Consider the following 16,435-nt stretch of genomic DNA (forward strand, 5'->3'; position numbering starts at 1 on the left):
AGAGAAAATTCTCCATTGTCTGTCTTAGTGATTCCAAATTTTTATATCTAATTTACTTTCTATCATAGCTAAGGAAAACACAACTCTATTTAGTCTTTAATGCCATCAAAGACTCTAGAAGGATGTAATATTACCTAATAACAGACATCTGGCTGCCTGGTTAGTCAACCAAAGTTCCTCTGCAATGTTGGGACATCCAGTCTTCAGAATACAGGCCTAGAATATCTGGCAGACTTTTCAGGGAAGCAGGAATCTCAAAGGACTGTCCTGATTTGTCTTGGCAAAGTTCAACAGCCTTTTTCCTGTGTCCCACTTGTACAGTGTGCACAGCATTCTGTCAGCAGTCAAGGCATGAGCAGCTTCTTGCCAATGACGAGCCTTGTCACAATGAAAGCAAACTCCATATGAAGTTTCTTTGATGCCTATCATCCTTCTATGAAATAAATTGGTTCTGCCAGTGGCAGATGTGTCTCATTGTCGTGAAAAAACTCTTAGGTTATTAAACATCTTAAATATCATAGTCTGTAGGCCTCTGAAGAGTTTGAAAATCATCTGTCTAAACTATGCCTGTTTAACCCTGAAAACATACCTAATGTGACTATAAGCTTGATTATTATAGATTAACTACTTCATTTTCTTAATTATACATTGCATTTTTAAGTGAGCTGTATAAGCACAATACCCCAAACAAGAGTATAAACATAAATATGATATAACAGAAATAACTTTAAATTTGTATTAATATGCCCAAATCTATGCCAATGCGAAATATCTGAGATTAATAGTTATCTTTTTATCCTATATTCCTCTAGATAATAACAAATCCATAACCCACCAAATAACCAAAGACCATCCACTCTACTCTTGGGAATGTGGGCATCGTGTTCTCTAAACTGCTTCTTGTTGTCTGTGGGTCAAGGCATCTTTAGGGTCCCTAAGACAACTGAGATAATGGCGAAGTCCTGGGAAGACCAGCTGTAACTTTGTTGATGTATGTCACCTGCCAAGATCCAGGTGCTCTCCCTCCATCAAACGGGCCCATGTTAACCTGGAATGAATTCATGGCCTTTGGTTTTTCGTGGAAACAAAAGCATAACTTCTTCTCAACATAATACATTTTGTCCTCTTTTTTAAAGTTAAGATACCCCTAAAGTATCTAGGTTGGTTCAATTAAGCCGTCTTGTTCACAGTCCCATGTCTGTCAACAGCTGTCAAGTGCTCATCAGCATTCAAAAAATTTAAAATTAACACAGCATCATGCAGGATCCAGACTCAGTGAATTTCCCAGCTCTACATGGGTTATTCCTTTCTATATTACTTTACTTCTTTCTTTAAAGATTTTATCATTTATAAACTATTTACTTTTTTTGTCCATACCATTTTTCTTTCCTTAAGCCTACATACATTGTTGATCACACTGGAACCTGTGTAGTTTTTTTCTGTCTGGACATCTTTAACTGCTTTTAGTCTGTTTTGACCACATGAGTCTTAACTGCTAAACCTCTGCTGCAGCTTTGGCAGCCGGTTCTGCCGGCTTCTCGGATGTTTAAGTGCCAAGCCTGAAGCTCGCAAGGCCAGGTGGAGGTAGGTGATCAAGAACTACATTCAACCCCTCAGTTCTGGAATGCCAGTGCCCTGCACTGTGGCAGGCATATTTTCCCTAGGTTTTTGTCTCTGTGCAGTGTGAAAATGGCCGTGCAAATGCTTTGCTGTGTGACAGACTCTCTTAAAGGAGCCATATCTTTCTTTCTTTCTTTCTTTCTTTCTTTCTTCCTTCCTTCCTTCCTTCCTTCCTTCCTTCCTTCCTTCCTTCCTTTCTTTTTTTTGCCAGCTCCCTTGGGCCTCACATGAAATACGGGCCTCACATAGGAATACCAAAATGTAGGTTTTTTTTTTTTCTTTTTACTCTTTGGGGGGCCCACTACCCAGCTCCCAAATAAATACATGGAGACTTACTCTTACTTAATGCCTGGCCTTAGCTGGGCTTGTTTCTGCCAGCTTTTCTAACTTCACTTGTCCCATTTCTCTTTAGGTATATTTAGCCTTTGGGCTTTTTACTTTCTTTATTCTATATGTTTTCCTTTCCTCCTTGCTCTGTGGCTGTGTGACTGGGTGGCTGACCCCTGGTGTCCTCTTCTCCTTTTCTTCTCGCTCTTCTCTTTCTCTCTTTTTAAAAAGATTTCTCATCTCATTTATTCTCTCTGCATGTCAGCCCTGCTTATCCTTTCCCCTGCCTTGCTATTGGCAGTTTAGCTCTTTATTAGACCAATCAGGTGTTTTAGGCAGGCAAAGTAACTCAGCTCCACAGAGTTAAACAAATGCAACATAAAAGAATGAACACATCTTTGCACGACTGAGCAAATATTCTGCAGCATAAACCAGTGTAACACGTCTTAAACTAATATGCCACAGCGGTTACCTTTGCCGTGTATCTTGTCACTACAATGAGGAATGTCACACGCTCTGCCAGCTGTGTTTCTGTGGCCCTCCTCTCCCTTAGAAAAGAACACAGACTACCCTGAAGTCCCATCTTGTGGGCCTTGTTGTAGGTTAACCAAGTAGTCTCATTACAGTTAGCGCACTGGCTTCAGGCACGGTGCAGCCTTATGGTTGCGGTATGAGCACTGGGAAAGGTTGTGGTGTGACTTTGGGATTGTAACGTGCATATTGGGAAGGGGTTACTGTAACTGGATGAATTTCTCTGTCTAGCCCGGAACCACTGGACCTGTTTCTCTCCCGTCCGCTGGTCCCTGAAGGTGCTTATAAAATAATCATTCAGAGGCTTAATATTAATGATAATTGCTTGGCCAATGGCTCAAGCTTATTACTGGTTAGCTCTTACATATAAATGAATCCATTTCTGATTATCTGTGTATCACCACACGGCTTCGTTCTCTAGTACATCTTGTTTCTACAGGGCTCACTGGCTTCTCCCTGACTCCACCTTCTTTCTCCCCTTATCTCTGCTTGGATTGCCCACCCAGGTATATTCTGCCCTGCCATAGGCCAAGCAGCTTTATCCATCAACCAATAAAAGCAACACATTTTTGTAATGTGCAGAAGGACATCCCATATCAGGTTTCAGTTTATATTTAGGGTTGCATTGTACACATTGGAGAAAAGGTTTTGTTTTGTTTTGTTTTTTTTCCATGTGGTGGTTAGTTTTAAATTTCAACTTTGGCACAAGATGAAATTAACCTGGGCAGAGTTTCACCTGGGAGATTATTCAGATCATGCTGGCTTGTGGGTGTGCCTGTTGGGATTGTCTTTGATAGTTAATTGATGTAAGAGGACCCAGCCCGCTATGAGTGACTCCATCCCCTGTGGGAGGATATGCTGAGCTGTACAGAGAGGAGAAGTGGCAGAAACAAAGACTGTGGGTGTGACTGATGGTAGACTAGCCTGGACTTATAAGCCAAATAAACCCAAGCCCTTTCTCCTACCTGGCTTTTGGTTAGGGTGTTTTATTATAGCAACAGAAACTAGGAGGGTCTGCATTTAGAATTGTAATGTACATGTTGGGAGGAGGTTACAGTCTACATGGATTGTGATATACACATTGGGAAGGGGTTGCTGCCTAAGCAGATTGACCTGTAGGCCACAGAGATGGTGGGAACACAGGAGAAAACCAACCAGCTTTTTATTTTGGCTTTTGCAAAGAGGGGAATCATGGCTCTGAGAGCTCATTCACTTGCCCATGAGTGAGTGTGGACATGCGTGGTTGCATGTGCCGAGACAGGTGTGAGCGAGGCTGTGGCTGTGTAGGCATGCTGGCTTGGGTTGTCTGAGTGTGTGTGGGTGCATGTGTGAAGACAGGTGTGAGTGTCATATGCACAGGTGTTTATGGACTGGAGTGTGAGGGCCTGTATGCGCTTGGCATTTGTGTGCACCAGGATGCATCTAAGGATGTTAGTGATGGATTCATGTCTTCAGTCCTTCCAGAAAGGCCTTACCCAGCCTAGGAGCCCTGCGGGGCCTCTCCAGAAGCCAGGCCACTAGAACAAAGGGGGCTTTCTTCTTGGGTTGATCTGGCTCCTCCCACTAACTCTCTTCTCTTCCCCCAGAGCAATCATCTAAATATAATTTAGCAATGAAAATGGTCTCTGTACCCCATTTAGTTCACCTGCACAGCAGCAAAATTGCTTATTACAGCTCAAAATATACACACATATACACTCCCCACACACTCACAAACATAGACACACACACAGAGGCACACATATGCTCACACATGTACACTCTCACACACCCCCACACTCACAGACACAAAGACACACATACACACCCTCTCAGGTTGTGGAGGTTAGGTTCGTTTCAACCGTTTAAGACCTTTAGAGTTTTATCTGGCAGTTTTATTTGGCTAATGCAGCCTAATCCAGAAATATGGTTCACTTTCCTCAGAATGAGAGCACTGACTTTCAGATACAGCTCCGGGCTGGGCCTGACAGAGCCGTGACCCCGCGGGAAGCCAAGTTTAATTTCTTTCTTCCCAGGAGCTGTGACCGTCAGGAATGGCTTTGGTGCCAGGTGCATGACTGTCATCTGTCTGTCTCCAGCCGAATTTACTTTGAAAGGCCATGCTGAAGGAACACACTGTCCCTCTGTGCTAAAACCCTTAACGTCTGTAGACACCATCCTATCCCTCTGATAAGATAAACATTTGAACTATATTTAGAAAATAAGTATATGATTTCCTCCTCCCTCCCTCCCTCCCTCCCTCCCTCCCTCCCTCCCTCCCTCCCTCCCTCCCTCCCTCCTTCCTTCCTTCCTTCCTTCCTTCCTTCCTCTCTCCCTATTCCTTCCCTCCTTTTTTCTTGAGACATATCTCATGTAGCAACCTAGGATGGATTCATATTCATCATGTGGCTGAGGATGGCCTTAACTTCCTGCTTACCTTAACTCCTTACCTTCCCGCTTCTACCTCCTACGTGCTGGGATTAAGGCATGTGTCACCACAGTTGGCTTTTTACTTATATACTTATTTTAACCTTGAGATCATTTACTTTATGTGTGTGGGTGTTTTGTCTGCATGCCTGTGTACCATGTGTGTGAAGTATCCTTAGGGGCCAGAAGAGGGCGCTGGATGACCTGGAACTGGTGTTACAGAGAGTTGTAGAATATATGGGTTCCTTGGACCCAGGTCCCCCAGAAGCAGTCAGTGCTCTTAACTACAGAGAGACAGCTCTCTAACCCCTATTTTTAAATTTTTATTTATTTATTTATTTGTTTGGTTTTTATTTTATATTATTTTGTTTTTTGAGACAGGGTTTCTCTGTAGCTTTGGAGTCTGTCCTGGAATTAGCTTTTGTAGACCAGGCTGGCCTTGAACTCACAGAGATCCACCTGCCTCTGCCTCCTGTGTGCAGATTAAAGGCAGGCGCCCTATTTATTTTTAAGACAGAGTCTTATAGTATAGTTCAAGCTGGCCTAGAACTCATTATATAGTCCAAGCTGGCCTCTCATATGAGGCAATCCTCCTGCCTCCACCTCCTGAGTCCTGGGGTTCCAGGTGTCAGTCCCTGGGCCCATCTGGCTTGAAAGGAAAACTTGGTTAATATTCTTTAGTGCAAACAGTTTATTTTGCATTTGTGTTTCAACTCTTGGAGGGCCAGAAGCTTGGAGCAGTTGGGAGAGTGCTTACCTAGCGTTCGTGAGACTAGCATGTGTGAGGGCTGGGAGTGGATCCTTGGGGGCTGGGCACTGACTCAGTCAACTGAGTGCTTACCTAGCAGGTGTAATCCCCAGAACTGCCCAAACCAAGGTTGGTGCCTGTCTGCTAACCCAGCACGGGATAGTCTGGAGCAGGAGGATTGCTGAGAGTTTGGGGCTAGCCTGGGCTGTGACACAAGGTAGTCCCCTCTGCCCTAGAAAAATAACATCATTTATACAGTGCCTCAGAAAGTTCCCAAGTTATCACCTAAGAACTCGTTTGAAAAAAAGACATCAATTAAAAAGTTTTTTTTTTTTTTATTTTTAAATAACCACAGTTACTTGTAAGTGGTAATACGTGGACCCATGGGCGTGGGATAACTTCCCAAGCCTCAGAGTCCCCGGGCATCCCACTCACGTGTGTGTGTGGGTAGTCAGTGCTGCAGACACAGCCTAGAAACCCCTCCATGTGAGCCCCTCTGTGGCTGAGACAACCTCCACCCCAAGATCCTGGGGTTTGCCTTGAGCTCAGTAATTTCTGAATCCTTTGAAAAGGCAGACTTGGCTTGCACTGTGATAAGCAGGGTGTTGAAATCTCTGGGTCTGCAGCATGGCCACGGAGCACAATATGGCTCTCACAGTGGGAGATTTTTCTTAGTGCTAAGGTGCGAGTTAGATCCTGGGTACAATGCCATGTGTGTGTGTGATGTGTGTATAGACAAAGACCCAGCTTTCACTTCAAAGGGACTAAGAGCTTATTCTGAGCTGAGTGTGAGAACCATGGCTTGAGAACATAGACTCAAGTTACCCCATGTGATGCATGCCCCGTGGAAATGATTACATGGAACTATACAGCCACAGAACGGAAGGTCACAAGGCATTGCTGCCTGGTGGGGATGGCAGTTAGGTGCTGGCCTTCATCTGCCATCTGCTGAGGGTCTTAGCTTTTGGACTGTAGAGAGCCAGTGGTCTCCTAAGAACGCGATGTGTCCCAGGGTCCCTTCTGCTGTCACAGTTGGTGCTGTCTTACCTGTGTGGTTCCTCTGAGTCCTGAGAGGAGTTCTGGTCTCTGACTTTGTAGATTGGGTGCTCTGATGTTGTTTTTGGTTTGGTCTCACTCTTAACTGTGCTGTGCGACGGGGATCTGACTGGAGAGAAGTCACGTGCTGTGGTCTCTCTGTTCAGGTACTTTGTGCTGGATTTTGAGGCTGGCCTCCTGCAGTATTTTGTGAATGAGCAGAGCAAACACCAGAAGCCCCGAGGAGTCCTGTCTTTATCTGGAGCCATCGTATCCCTGAGTGACGAAGCTCCCCACATGCTGGTCGTGTATTCTGCCAACGGAGAGATGTATAAGCTGAGAGGTACGTTGTCATTCTGGTGACATTGTGAGGGCCTCATAACTGTTACGGGCGTGGTTCTGATTGGTGGCTCTTTTGTTTCTGCGGGGGGGGGGGGATATCTTTAGAGCTGGAGAGATGGTTCACTGGTAAGGGCTCCTGCTGCCAAACCGACAGCCTGAGTTTGAACCCCTGGTCCTACTTGATGGATGGAGAGAACTGACTCCTGGAAGTTGTTCTTTAAGCTCTCTCTCTCTCTGTCTCTGTCTCTCTCTGTCTCTCTCTCTGTCTGTCTCTCTCTTTCTCTCTCTCTCTCTCACACACACACACACACACACACACACACACATACACGTGCTCGCGCGCGCGCGGGTACTCACTCTCTCCCTGGCTCCACTCTTTCATTCTCTCTCTGACTCGGTCTCTCTTTCTCACAGCCCCCCACCCCATCTTTCTTTCTTTATCTTCATTCCATTGCCTTGTTAGGAGTCGTGCTCTAAGAACAAAGCAAACATTTTAAGTGTCCTAGGGCCTTTCTCCCAAAGGTTTCCTGGGACCTGCTCTCTGCAAAGGACCTATTCTTCGTGTTCTACCAGCTCATCACTTCCTGGCATTGTGGTGCCCATGAGCACTGCTGTGTGTGGGATGTCTGTAGAGGGAAGTCATTGCACGCTCTCAAGGCACCTCCATTACAGAAATGCTGGGCCTGATTGTTGCAGGATAATTTTATTATCATTTTGCCAGGATTCTGTCCTGCTGCATCCTTTTAAGGTTCTGATAAAATAATGAGCAAAGTGTGTGTGTTTGTGTATGTGCGTGTGTGTGCTTGTGCATGTCTGCACCCCTCACACATGCAATGCTGTGGTAGTTACTTAAAAGTGACAAAATACTCGACAAAGTCACTTAAGGAGAGAAAGGTTCCTTTTGGCTCACAGTTTGAGAGACATGGTCAGTCACAGTGGGGAGGGCATGGGGCAGGGGCAGGGGCAGGGGCAGGGGCAGGAGGCTACTGATTTCCATAGAGCCCACAGCCAGAAAGAAGAGAGATGCATGCTTTGAGTCTCAGCCTAGGGGATTGTGCTGCCCACATTTAGGGTGGGCGTTCCCTTCTCAGTTAAGCCTCTCTGTAAATGCCCTTACACATGCTTAGAAGCGTTTCCATGTTGAGTCTAAATTCAGTTAACTTGGCAGAAATAAAGCACCACACAACATAGGCACTCACAATTCACACCTATACCCACATACCCCCTACCCCAGTTATTGTTATTTCTAAAGACCTGAGCAAATCTAGGCTGCGATAGGTGGCTGATCGTTTTTTACCTTCTTATATACCTTTTTTTTTTTTTTTATCTTTTCCAAAGCAATAGCAAAGGATCAAAGACAGCCCTTCTCATCCACCTTGGACTGTGCCGGAGATGGCTGTGAAGTCACGCTGAGGGCCTGGATTCCTGCCGCTCAGTCCAATTTTCACTTGTTTTACTGCCAAACTTCCCCCCACCCCCCGCCGCCACCTGAGATAGACTGAGTTAATAGCTCTGTATTATGTAGACATGAACCCCATCTCAGAAGCTGTAAAACAGCCCAAAAGCCCTGAAATGAAAGAGTCTACAGTTGAAACTGCCTCCCCCCCGCCTCTCTTTTGGGATTCCTGCAGTATTCCTTCCAGCTGACTATATTTATGTGGTCTTTGGTGTTGCTTGGCCATTTATTGCTTAATAAATTGTCACTGCAGAGATCACAGAAGGGACAATTTAATGGTATTTCCCCTCCACATGTGTGGCTGATAGCGACGCAAAGCCAACACATTCTATAGTTGAGCCATCCCAGCTTGTGAGTTGTTCCTATTCTCTGGATTATTAAGCTTCAATTAAAAAAAAGATTTTATTTTTAAATTGTATGTATATCTGTGTGTGGGTTTGTGCATGTGAGTGTGCAGTACCTGAGGAGGCCAGAAGAGGGCATCAGATCCTCCTGGAGCTGGATTTACAAGCATTTGAGAGATGCCTGATGTGGGTGCTGGGAACCAAATTAGGGTCCTTTGCAAGAGCAGTGTGTCCTCTTAACTGCTGAGTCATCTTTCCAGCCCTGTTCAGGTTTTTAAAGAGCAGTTTTATTAGCAGATTTGAAATTATTGTTAAAACTCCGCATGACTCAGGCACAATTTTGGCTGAGCTTTATCAGCTTTCAAATTGACAGGATAGTTTTCTGCATGTTACTACTTTGCTGTGTCTGACCCATGAGGCTCTTATGGTTTGTTTCTCATTCTCTGAACACAATGGAGTTGGGTTCCTTGGCACAGACAGGTCTGAGCCACCGTGTGGATGCTGGGAACTAAGCTGTCTCTCCAACCTTAGCTCTGGATTTCTTTACATGGAAGATCAAGGCTGGAGCTGAGTTTTGACAAATGATACTTGGGCTCGTCTTTGTAAACGAGTGTAATTTCCACAGGAATAAGTTTCTATTTTGCATACTTACTGTTTGCAGTCAGTTTTCTAGTGCTATTAAGTAGTTAATTGCAGTTATGTTGATTGATGACTTGGATGTTTTTGGAACTTGTATGTCCATAACATATAAGAATAATTATGTGTATTATTTGAGAAGTGGGTGTAGATGGAAGTGTGATCATGATTATCTTGTGCTTTTATCTCTCCTCTCTCTCCCCTTTACATTGTATGTGTGTGTGCGCATGTGTGTGTGTGTGTGTATGCTCGCACACATGTGTATGTGTGTTTGCACACATGTGTGTGGAGGCCAGAAGTCAGCACTGGGTATCTTTCTCAATCATTCACCACCTTATTTTTTGATATAAAGTCTCACCAATTCAACTAGCCTGACTGTCTAGCAAGTCCCTGGCATCCTCCTGTCTCTGCTCCCCAGGACTGGGGCTACAGAAATGTACCACAGTGCCTGGCTTTCTACATGGGTGCTCAGACTCTGGACCCAAGTCCTCATCCTTATACAACAAGTGCTTTACCAACTGGCCCATCTCCCTAGCGCTACCCGCTCCTAACCCTTTTTAAAAAGATAAAGTCTTGCTCTACACTCCAGCCATACTGGCACAGAACTGGATCCCTTAAGCCTCGTTGGCCTTGAACTCTAGATCCTTTTGCCCCAGTCTTCTGAATGCTAGGAATGTAGGTATATGCCACCACGCCCAGCACGACTATATTGTTATTATTGCTGTTATTATTGTCTTGGGTTTTCTGTTGCTCTAAAGCGACAGCATGGCCACAGCAACTCTTATAAAGGAAACATTTAATTGGGTGGCTCACTTACACTTTCAGAGGCTCAGTTCATTATCATCATGGTGGGGAGCATGGTAGCATGCAGGCAGAGGAGGTGCTGGAGGGAGCGGCTGAGAGTCCTACATCTTGCAGACAACAGGAAGTCAACTGAGACACTGGGCGACATCCTGAGCATAGGGAACCTCAAAGCCTGCCCCTACCGTGACACACTTCCTCCAACAAGGCCATACACTCCAACAAAGTCATACCTCCTAATAATGCCAACAGCTATAAGATTATGGGGGCCAATTAAAATTACCATACCCAGGCAGCATTTGGCGTCTTCCTTGGCTCAGTCATTGCACATTGCACAAATCTTTGCAAATGCTTTTGTACAACATCAGGCTCTGGAGGACTTCTATTAGCCACAGAAGATGGAGAGGCATTTACAAACAATGCTTGTGCTGTCCCTGCTTCTGCCTTTATTAAATACACGGTGACTTTTCCAGAGGAGGCAGAGAAAAAAAAGGCCTAATCATTAGTGACTGTAACTGGCATTTTGGAAGACGTTTTTTACTGTGTGATGTCTGAATGTCATTTGGTTCTTTGTGCTCGGTCAGGCTCCATCCCCTGGAGGTGGACGTCCAAGTCAGTTGCTGTGCTTGGTGACAATCTTGGCAAGTCTTCCTCTCTCTCTCTCTGTTTCAGCTGCGGATGCAAAGGAGAGACAGTTCTGGGTGACTCAGCTTCGAGCGTGTGCCAAATACCACATGGAGACCAATTCCAAGGTGGGTAAGCAGAGGAGGAAGGGGGCTTCCCAGTCACCTGGGAAGGGATGAGTGGGGCTTCTGAGTCATCTGGGTGATGGGAGCCCCATTTATTTCAGGGATGGGGGGTGAAAATATATTGCATCTTAGTTGTGTGTTCATGATCATGTCCATGTCTGTGCACATGTATGTGTGTGTGCACTTATGCATATTGAAGCCAGAGGTTGGTGTTGGGTTTGGGTGTCTCTTTTTTGAGACAGGGTCTCTTACTGAACTCGATCTCTCATGAGTTGGGCCTGGCTGACTGGTCAGTGAGCTCCAGGAAGCTTCCTGTCTCCACTCCCCTAGATGTGGGGATTACAGGCTGGTGTCCCGTCTGGAATTTTACATGGTGGCTGGGGATCCAAACTCAGATCTTTATATCTGTGCAGCAAGCTTTTTATCCGTAGAGCCATCTCCCTATCCCCTCAACTTACTTTAAAAGTTACCCAGTGTCATAGAATTCATCTCTGCCTGCTGCATTTCAGTTCAAAGCCATGTCAAAGAAATGACTGTTCCTGGTGGCAGAAGGCAGAGGCACACAGGGGCCAGGGCTTGGCTCTGTGGGCATTAGGTGCTTACCCTTGTCAGTGCAGACAGCTGCTAATTGGTCTGGAGAAATGCTTGAGTGGGAGATTTCACAGAACACCCTGAGGTACGGTTCAGAAAGACTTGATGGTGTAGGAACCAAGACCTGATATCAATTAGCTACTCGCAGGGAACTCCTGCTTTCTAAGTGTATAAACTGTTCTTGGGAAATTTGGCATGTTTGACTGATTTTGCTCTCAGAATCTCAGGGGGATCTTGTGTTTTGTGTGAGGGGGAGGGAAGGTGGGCACTTTCATGATTTATTCTGGAGTCTGGCCAATCACTAACATGCAGGATGCCACTGCCAGATACATTTTATGCAGAATAATGTATGTTGGTTACAATGAACATGTAGAGGCTTTCTCATTAGTTCAGACTTGGTTACAGCATCTCATGGCTGTGTGTTTCTCTGTGTTCTATGTATCTGACAGAAAGGGCTACACGTCAAACTTGTATTCTTATGTTGTAGTGCTGGGGATTGAACCCAAGGCCTTTCTTTCACTCAGTAGGCAAGTGCTTTTCCACTGAGCTATACCCCTTATCCCATGCTTCAAGCTTCCAGTCCTTCCCAAGCTGTAACCTGCTTGTCTCTTAGCTAATGGCTCCGTGAAATGTTTTTAGTAGTTTAGGTTTCTTGGTGTTGCCCCTCCACCCACAGTGGGACTAGAAGTCTCACTGAGTAGCCCAGGCTCACAACAAATCTCTTGTCTCAGCCTACTGGGTGCTGGTTTGTAGGTGAGAGCCACCGTAGTTGGTTTTATACCTTGCTCTGGCTCTGAATACAGTTGGGAATGATTTCTTCCACGGAGTTTATGTTATCTGGGGAACATTTTTCCTCTACTTGCTTGCTTTGAATAATCAGCCTCTTGGCCTGTCCTGAGCCATTTCCTCTCTGACCATTTTCCAGGAATCAGAGAGGGAATGTCTGGCCATTTCCTCAGTATTTTATAAATGCCTAGACAGTGCAGTTTGTTTTTTCCCTTTATCTTCCTCCTCCTCTTTTGCTTTTTTTTTTTTTGAGTCTCATTTGCTGTGTAGCCAGGGATGACCATGGACTTCAGAGCCTGTCTCCACGATGTAGGCCAGGCTAGCCTTGGACTTGTAACAGATCTATAGCTGGTTTATGTGGTGCTGGGGACTGAACTCAGCGTCTTGTCCATGCAAGGTGAGCCCTTGACCTATTGAACTGTTGAAGGAAGCGGCAGACTGTGTCCCGCCACCCGGCTAACTTTACCCAAAATAATTACACGGAAACTGTATTCTTTTAAAACACTGCCTGGCCCATAGTTTTAGCCTCTTATTGCCTAATTTTCACATCTTCCTTTAACCCATATTTAGTAATCTGTGTAGCACCACGAGGTGTGGCTTACCAGGAGAGATCTTAACCTGCATCCATCTCAGAGAGGAGAAGCATGGAGACTCCCTATGGAGACTGCCTGAAGCGTCTCCCCAACTCTACTTCCTTGTTCCCACAATTCTGTTCTGTCTACTCCACCTACCTAATTTTTTGTTCTCTTAAAGGGCCAAGGCAGTTTTCTTTATTAATTAACCAATGAAAGTAACATAGACAGATAACTCTCCTCCATCACTGAACCATATCCAGCTCTCCACTTTTTATTTTCATGAAATAGATGAACATAAAATAGAAAGGTTCAACTCTAACCCATTGCCAGATATGTTTACCAGAGACAACTGTTTGTAGTGGGTTGGTCTTTTGTGAGCTCTGATAAATTCAGGTAAGTGCTAATGTGTCTTGGTGTGTGTATCTATATCTGGCTTTATAAGAATAGAATCATTTGCTTTTCTTCACCTATTAATATATTTTGGAGATCTCTTCATGTCTGGCATGTGGATCAGCGTTAATCTTTTTATGGTGCTGAGTGACGCTGAAAAACAGATACCATTGCTTTATTAAGTTGTCTGAATTTTCCAGTCATCCTCCCTCTTCCCTCCCTCCCTTCCTTTTTCATGGATTTTTGGGGGCAGTCTCAGGTAGCCCCAGCTGTCCTTGGATTCCAGATTTCAGGAGCTAACAGCTTGTGCCACCATGCCCTACTGTCCCCTGAATTTACAGACATTACTAAATGATCTTCTAAAAAACGGGTGCTGTAAAGGTTGGAGAGAATGACTGAGTGGTCATGAGCTTTCGCTGTACAAGTGTGAGGACCTGAGTTCAGATCCCAGGTCCGAACTAAAAGAAAAGTCATGCAGATTCTATAATCCCAGCCTTGTGGCAGGCAGAGACAGGAGGATGTCTGGGGCTTGCTGATCCCTGCCTCTAGGAAACAAGGTGGAGAGTGACAGAGAAGGACACCAGGGTCTTCTGTGGCCTCTGCTTACACACACACACACACACACACACACACACACACACACACACACACCACATTCTCGGGCATACATAATGATTGTACCAATGGTGTGTGTAACAGTTTGGTTTCCCCACTTAGAAATGTTAACAGTGACAAACATTCCATTTGGGATGCCACAGGTCAAAACGGGCACAATTTCATTTTATCGGACAGACCTGTGGCTCAGTATGCCTTCAGATGTGCCCTGAGCAAACTGAGGACCGTGCTTGTGCCCAGTCCTCACTCTCCAGAGAGTCACACCCCGTTCTCTAGTCGCTCTTGCATGTAAGCTGCTACTTCATTTTTCTGTCAAGTTCATCGCCCTTCCTGATTTGCAATTGCTCTTCATTTATGAGGATATTTTTTATCTCTTATGTTCTCCTAGTAGACATTTGCGTATTGAATTTCTATTATTTTTTGAGACAAGGTCTCACTGTGTAGCGCAGGCTGACCTCGAACTCACAGTCCTGCTTCAGCCTTCTGAGCTAGGACTATAGGCACGCCTCCCCACGCCTTGCTGCCTTCTGAACCTGAGTAAATTGTTTTGCTAAGTGGAACATTTAAATTTTTTATGATCGAGTTTTAAAGATTTCCATGTTTGCGTCTTGGTTTTGCGATGTGTTTAGTAAGGGCTTCTCTTCTGCCAAAAATCTGAGACCATATTTTCTTCTAGTGAGTTTACAGTTTATGGTTGTGTTTAAATTACTGGTTTATCTGTATCTGTACTTAGTTTCAGGAGCGGGAAGTGGAGTAGAGATCAAATCTTGAGTTTTGCAAATTTAACGAATGCTGGAGAGAAAGGGGAGACTCCGAAGGACAATGTGATTTCAGGGCAGAGGTTCTCTGGGTCCTTTCAGGAATCCTGGCTAAGCTGCTAATAACAGGGTGGGCGGATTAATCACTGGGGCTCTCTGGCTGCCAGCAGGAGTAAGTGCAAGGTCCAGGTTCAGAGAGAGACCCTGCCTCAAAGGAGAAAGGTGGCGGCAAGTGACGGAGGGGCATGCTGACACCTTCCTCTGGCCTCTGTGTGTGCACATAGGCCTGTGCACCTTCACACGTGTGTACACACAGCACATGCACACACATGATGATAATGAGTGCATACAACATATACACGCTTAGCCTCTTTCAAGTACTCAGTGGCCACAGCGGGCTGCTGGCTGTGTGCTTAGCAGTACCTGCAATTCCGTGTTCTCAGACAGTTCTGTGGGACAAAGCTGGTTAAAGTTTCCATTGTTCCTAATCGTTTCTAGGAAAGAATCTCTCAGTGTCTATTTAATCCCTTGAATTATGTAAATACCTGTGTGCTTTCCCTTTGAAAAGGGAAAATGGAACTTTCTTCTTTCCCCTTCCCCTTCCCTCCTCCCCTTCCTCCATCCCTCCTTCTGCTCTCCCCCTTCTTCCCTTCCCCATCCTTCCTCGCTCCTTGATGTGAAGTCTGGTCTTAGAGGCTGTGGCATCAAGATCTTGATTGCCTTCATTCCTGCAGTTACCTTATCTGTGTGACAGGAAGTGAGTCTTTCTTACTTGAGACGTGAACCACTTCTGTCTTGCGGCATGACGTCTCACACACTGAAGTCATGCGTGGGGCAAAGCTCTGCAGGAGTGGGGAATGGCTTCCCAATGATGGCTTCCCAGTGTGTTCTTCCCTGGTCCTGGCATCCTTTAGTGGTCCTTAACTTCATAAGATGAGGTCTTGTTATTGGCTGCCCCTCTGTTTGCACCTGGCTTCTCCCCTCTGGCATGGTCCTCTGCAGTGGGCTTTCTAGGCCCGTGGTCCCCAGCACCTTGTTCTCTGATGCCAACTTGCTTCGTCCATGCTGTCCTTACAGTTAAGGTGACCTCCTGACCTGTTCTCAAGGCCCCTGTATTGTGATGCCTCCTGACCCCAGAGCCACAGGACTCACTGGGGTCACAGCCTTCTTCACTGTCCTAAGAGAGATCACACCTGATGCTGCTGTGACCCAGGTGGATCTAATCTAGTGTGCGAGTCACTCTGTGAATGTGGGCTTTGCCACCCACCCCCCCCCCCGCCATCATTAAGAGCAGTGTTAGTATTGTATCAGGAACCTTAGTGTTATGATACCAGTGGACCTGTGTTCTTCAAAAACAAACCTTAAAATTACCCATTTTCATAAATATTAAGTGGTCAGTGTTACATCAAGTATGAGGATTGCTTTTGTATACAGAGAACAGTTTCTCTAGGCAGTAAAAAAATCAGGCATAACATTAAAGCAAAATGTAACCCCAGTGGTATTATTATTATTATTATTATGATTATTACTACTACTACTATTTATTTTGAACTTCCAAGTTTCCTGCTCGTGCCTCCTTAGCTGGGATTACAGACCTGTGCTACCACGCCTGGCTTCTGCGGTATGGGGGATGGAAGGGAAGGCGTCCGAGGCAAACATTCACCCTACCCACCAAGGTGTCTCCTCAGTCCCTGCTTTCACTTGTTGACTATTAGAAATAACATA

The 16,435-nt window shown here is 45.3% G+C and overlaps 1 protein-coding gene across 3 annotated transcripts in view; it reads left to right on the plus strand.

Moving 5' to 3' along the window:
* The window catches only part of Osbpl10 (oxysterol binding protein like 10), a 232,928-nt gene that overhangs the window by 68,079 nt on the left and 148,414 nt on the right, over positions 1-16,435 (plus strand). For all 3 annotated transcript variants that reach the window (XM_038324095.1, XM_038324096.1, XM_038324097.1), the window contains exons 2-3: positions 6,835-7,010; positions 10,919-10,998. In XM_038324095.1, the coding sequence (XP_038180023.1) occupies positions 6,835-7,010; positions 10,919-10,998 (256 nt within the window). The remainder of the gene's footprint in view (positions 1-6,834; positions 7,011-10,918; positions 10,999-16,435) is intronic.

This window comes from Arvicola amphibius, chromosome 3 (genome assembly GCF_903992535.2).
Source record: "Arvicola amphibius chromosome 3, mArvAmp1.2, whole genome shotgun sequence".
NCBI classification, from domain to species: Eukaryota; Metazoa; Chordata; class Mammalia; order Rodentia; family Cricetidae; genus Arvicola; species Arvicola amphibius.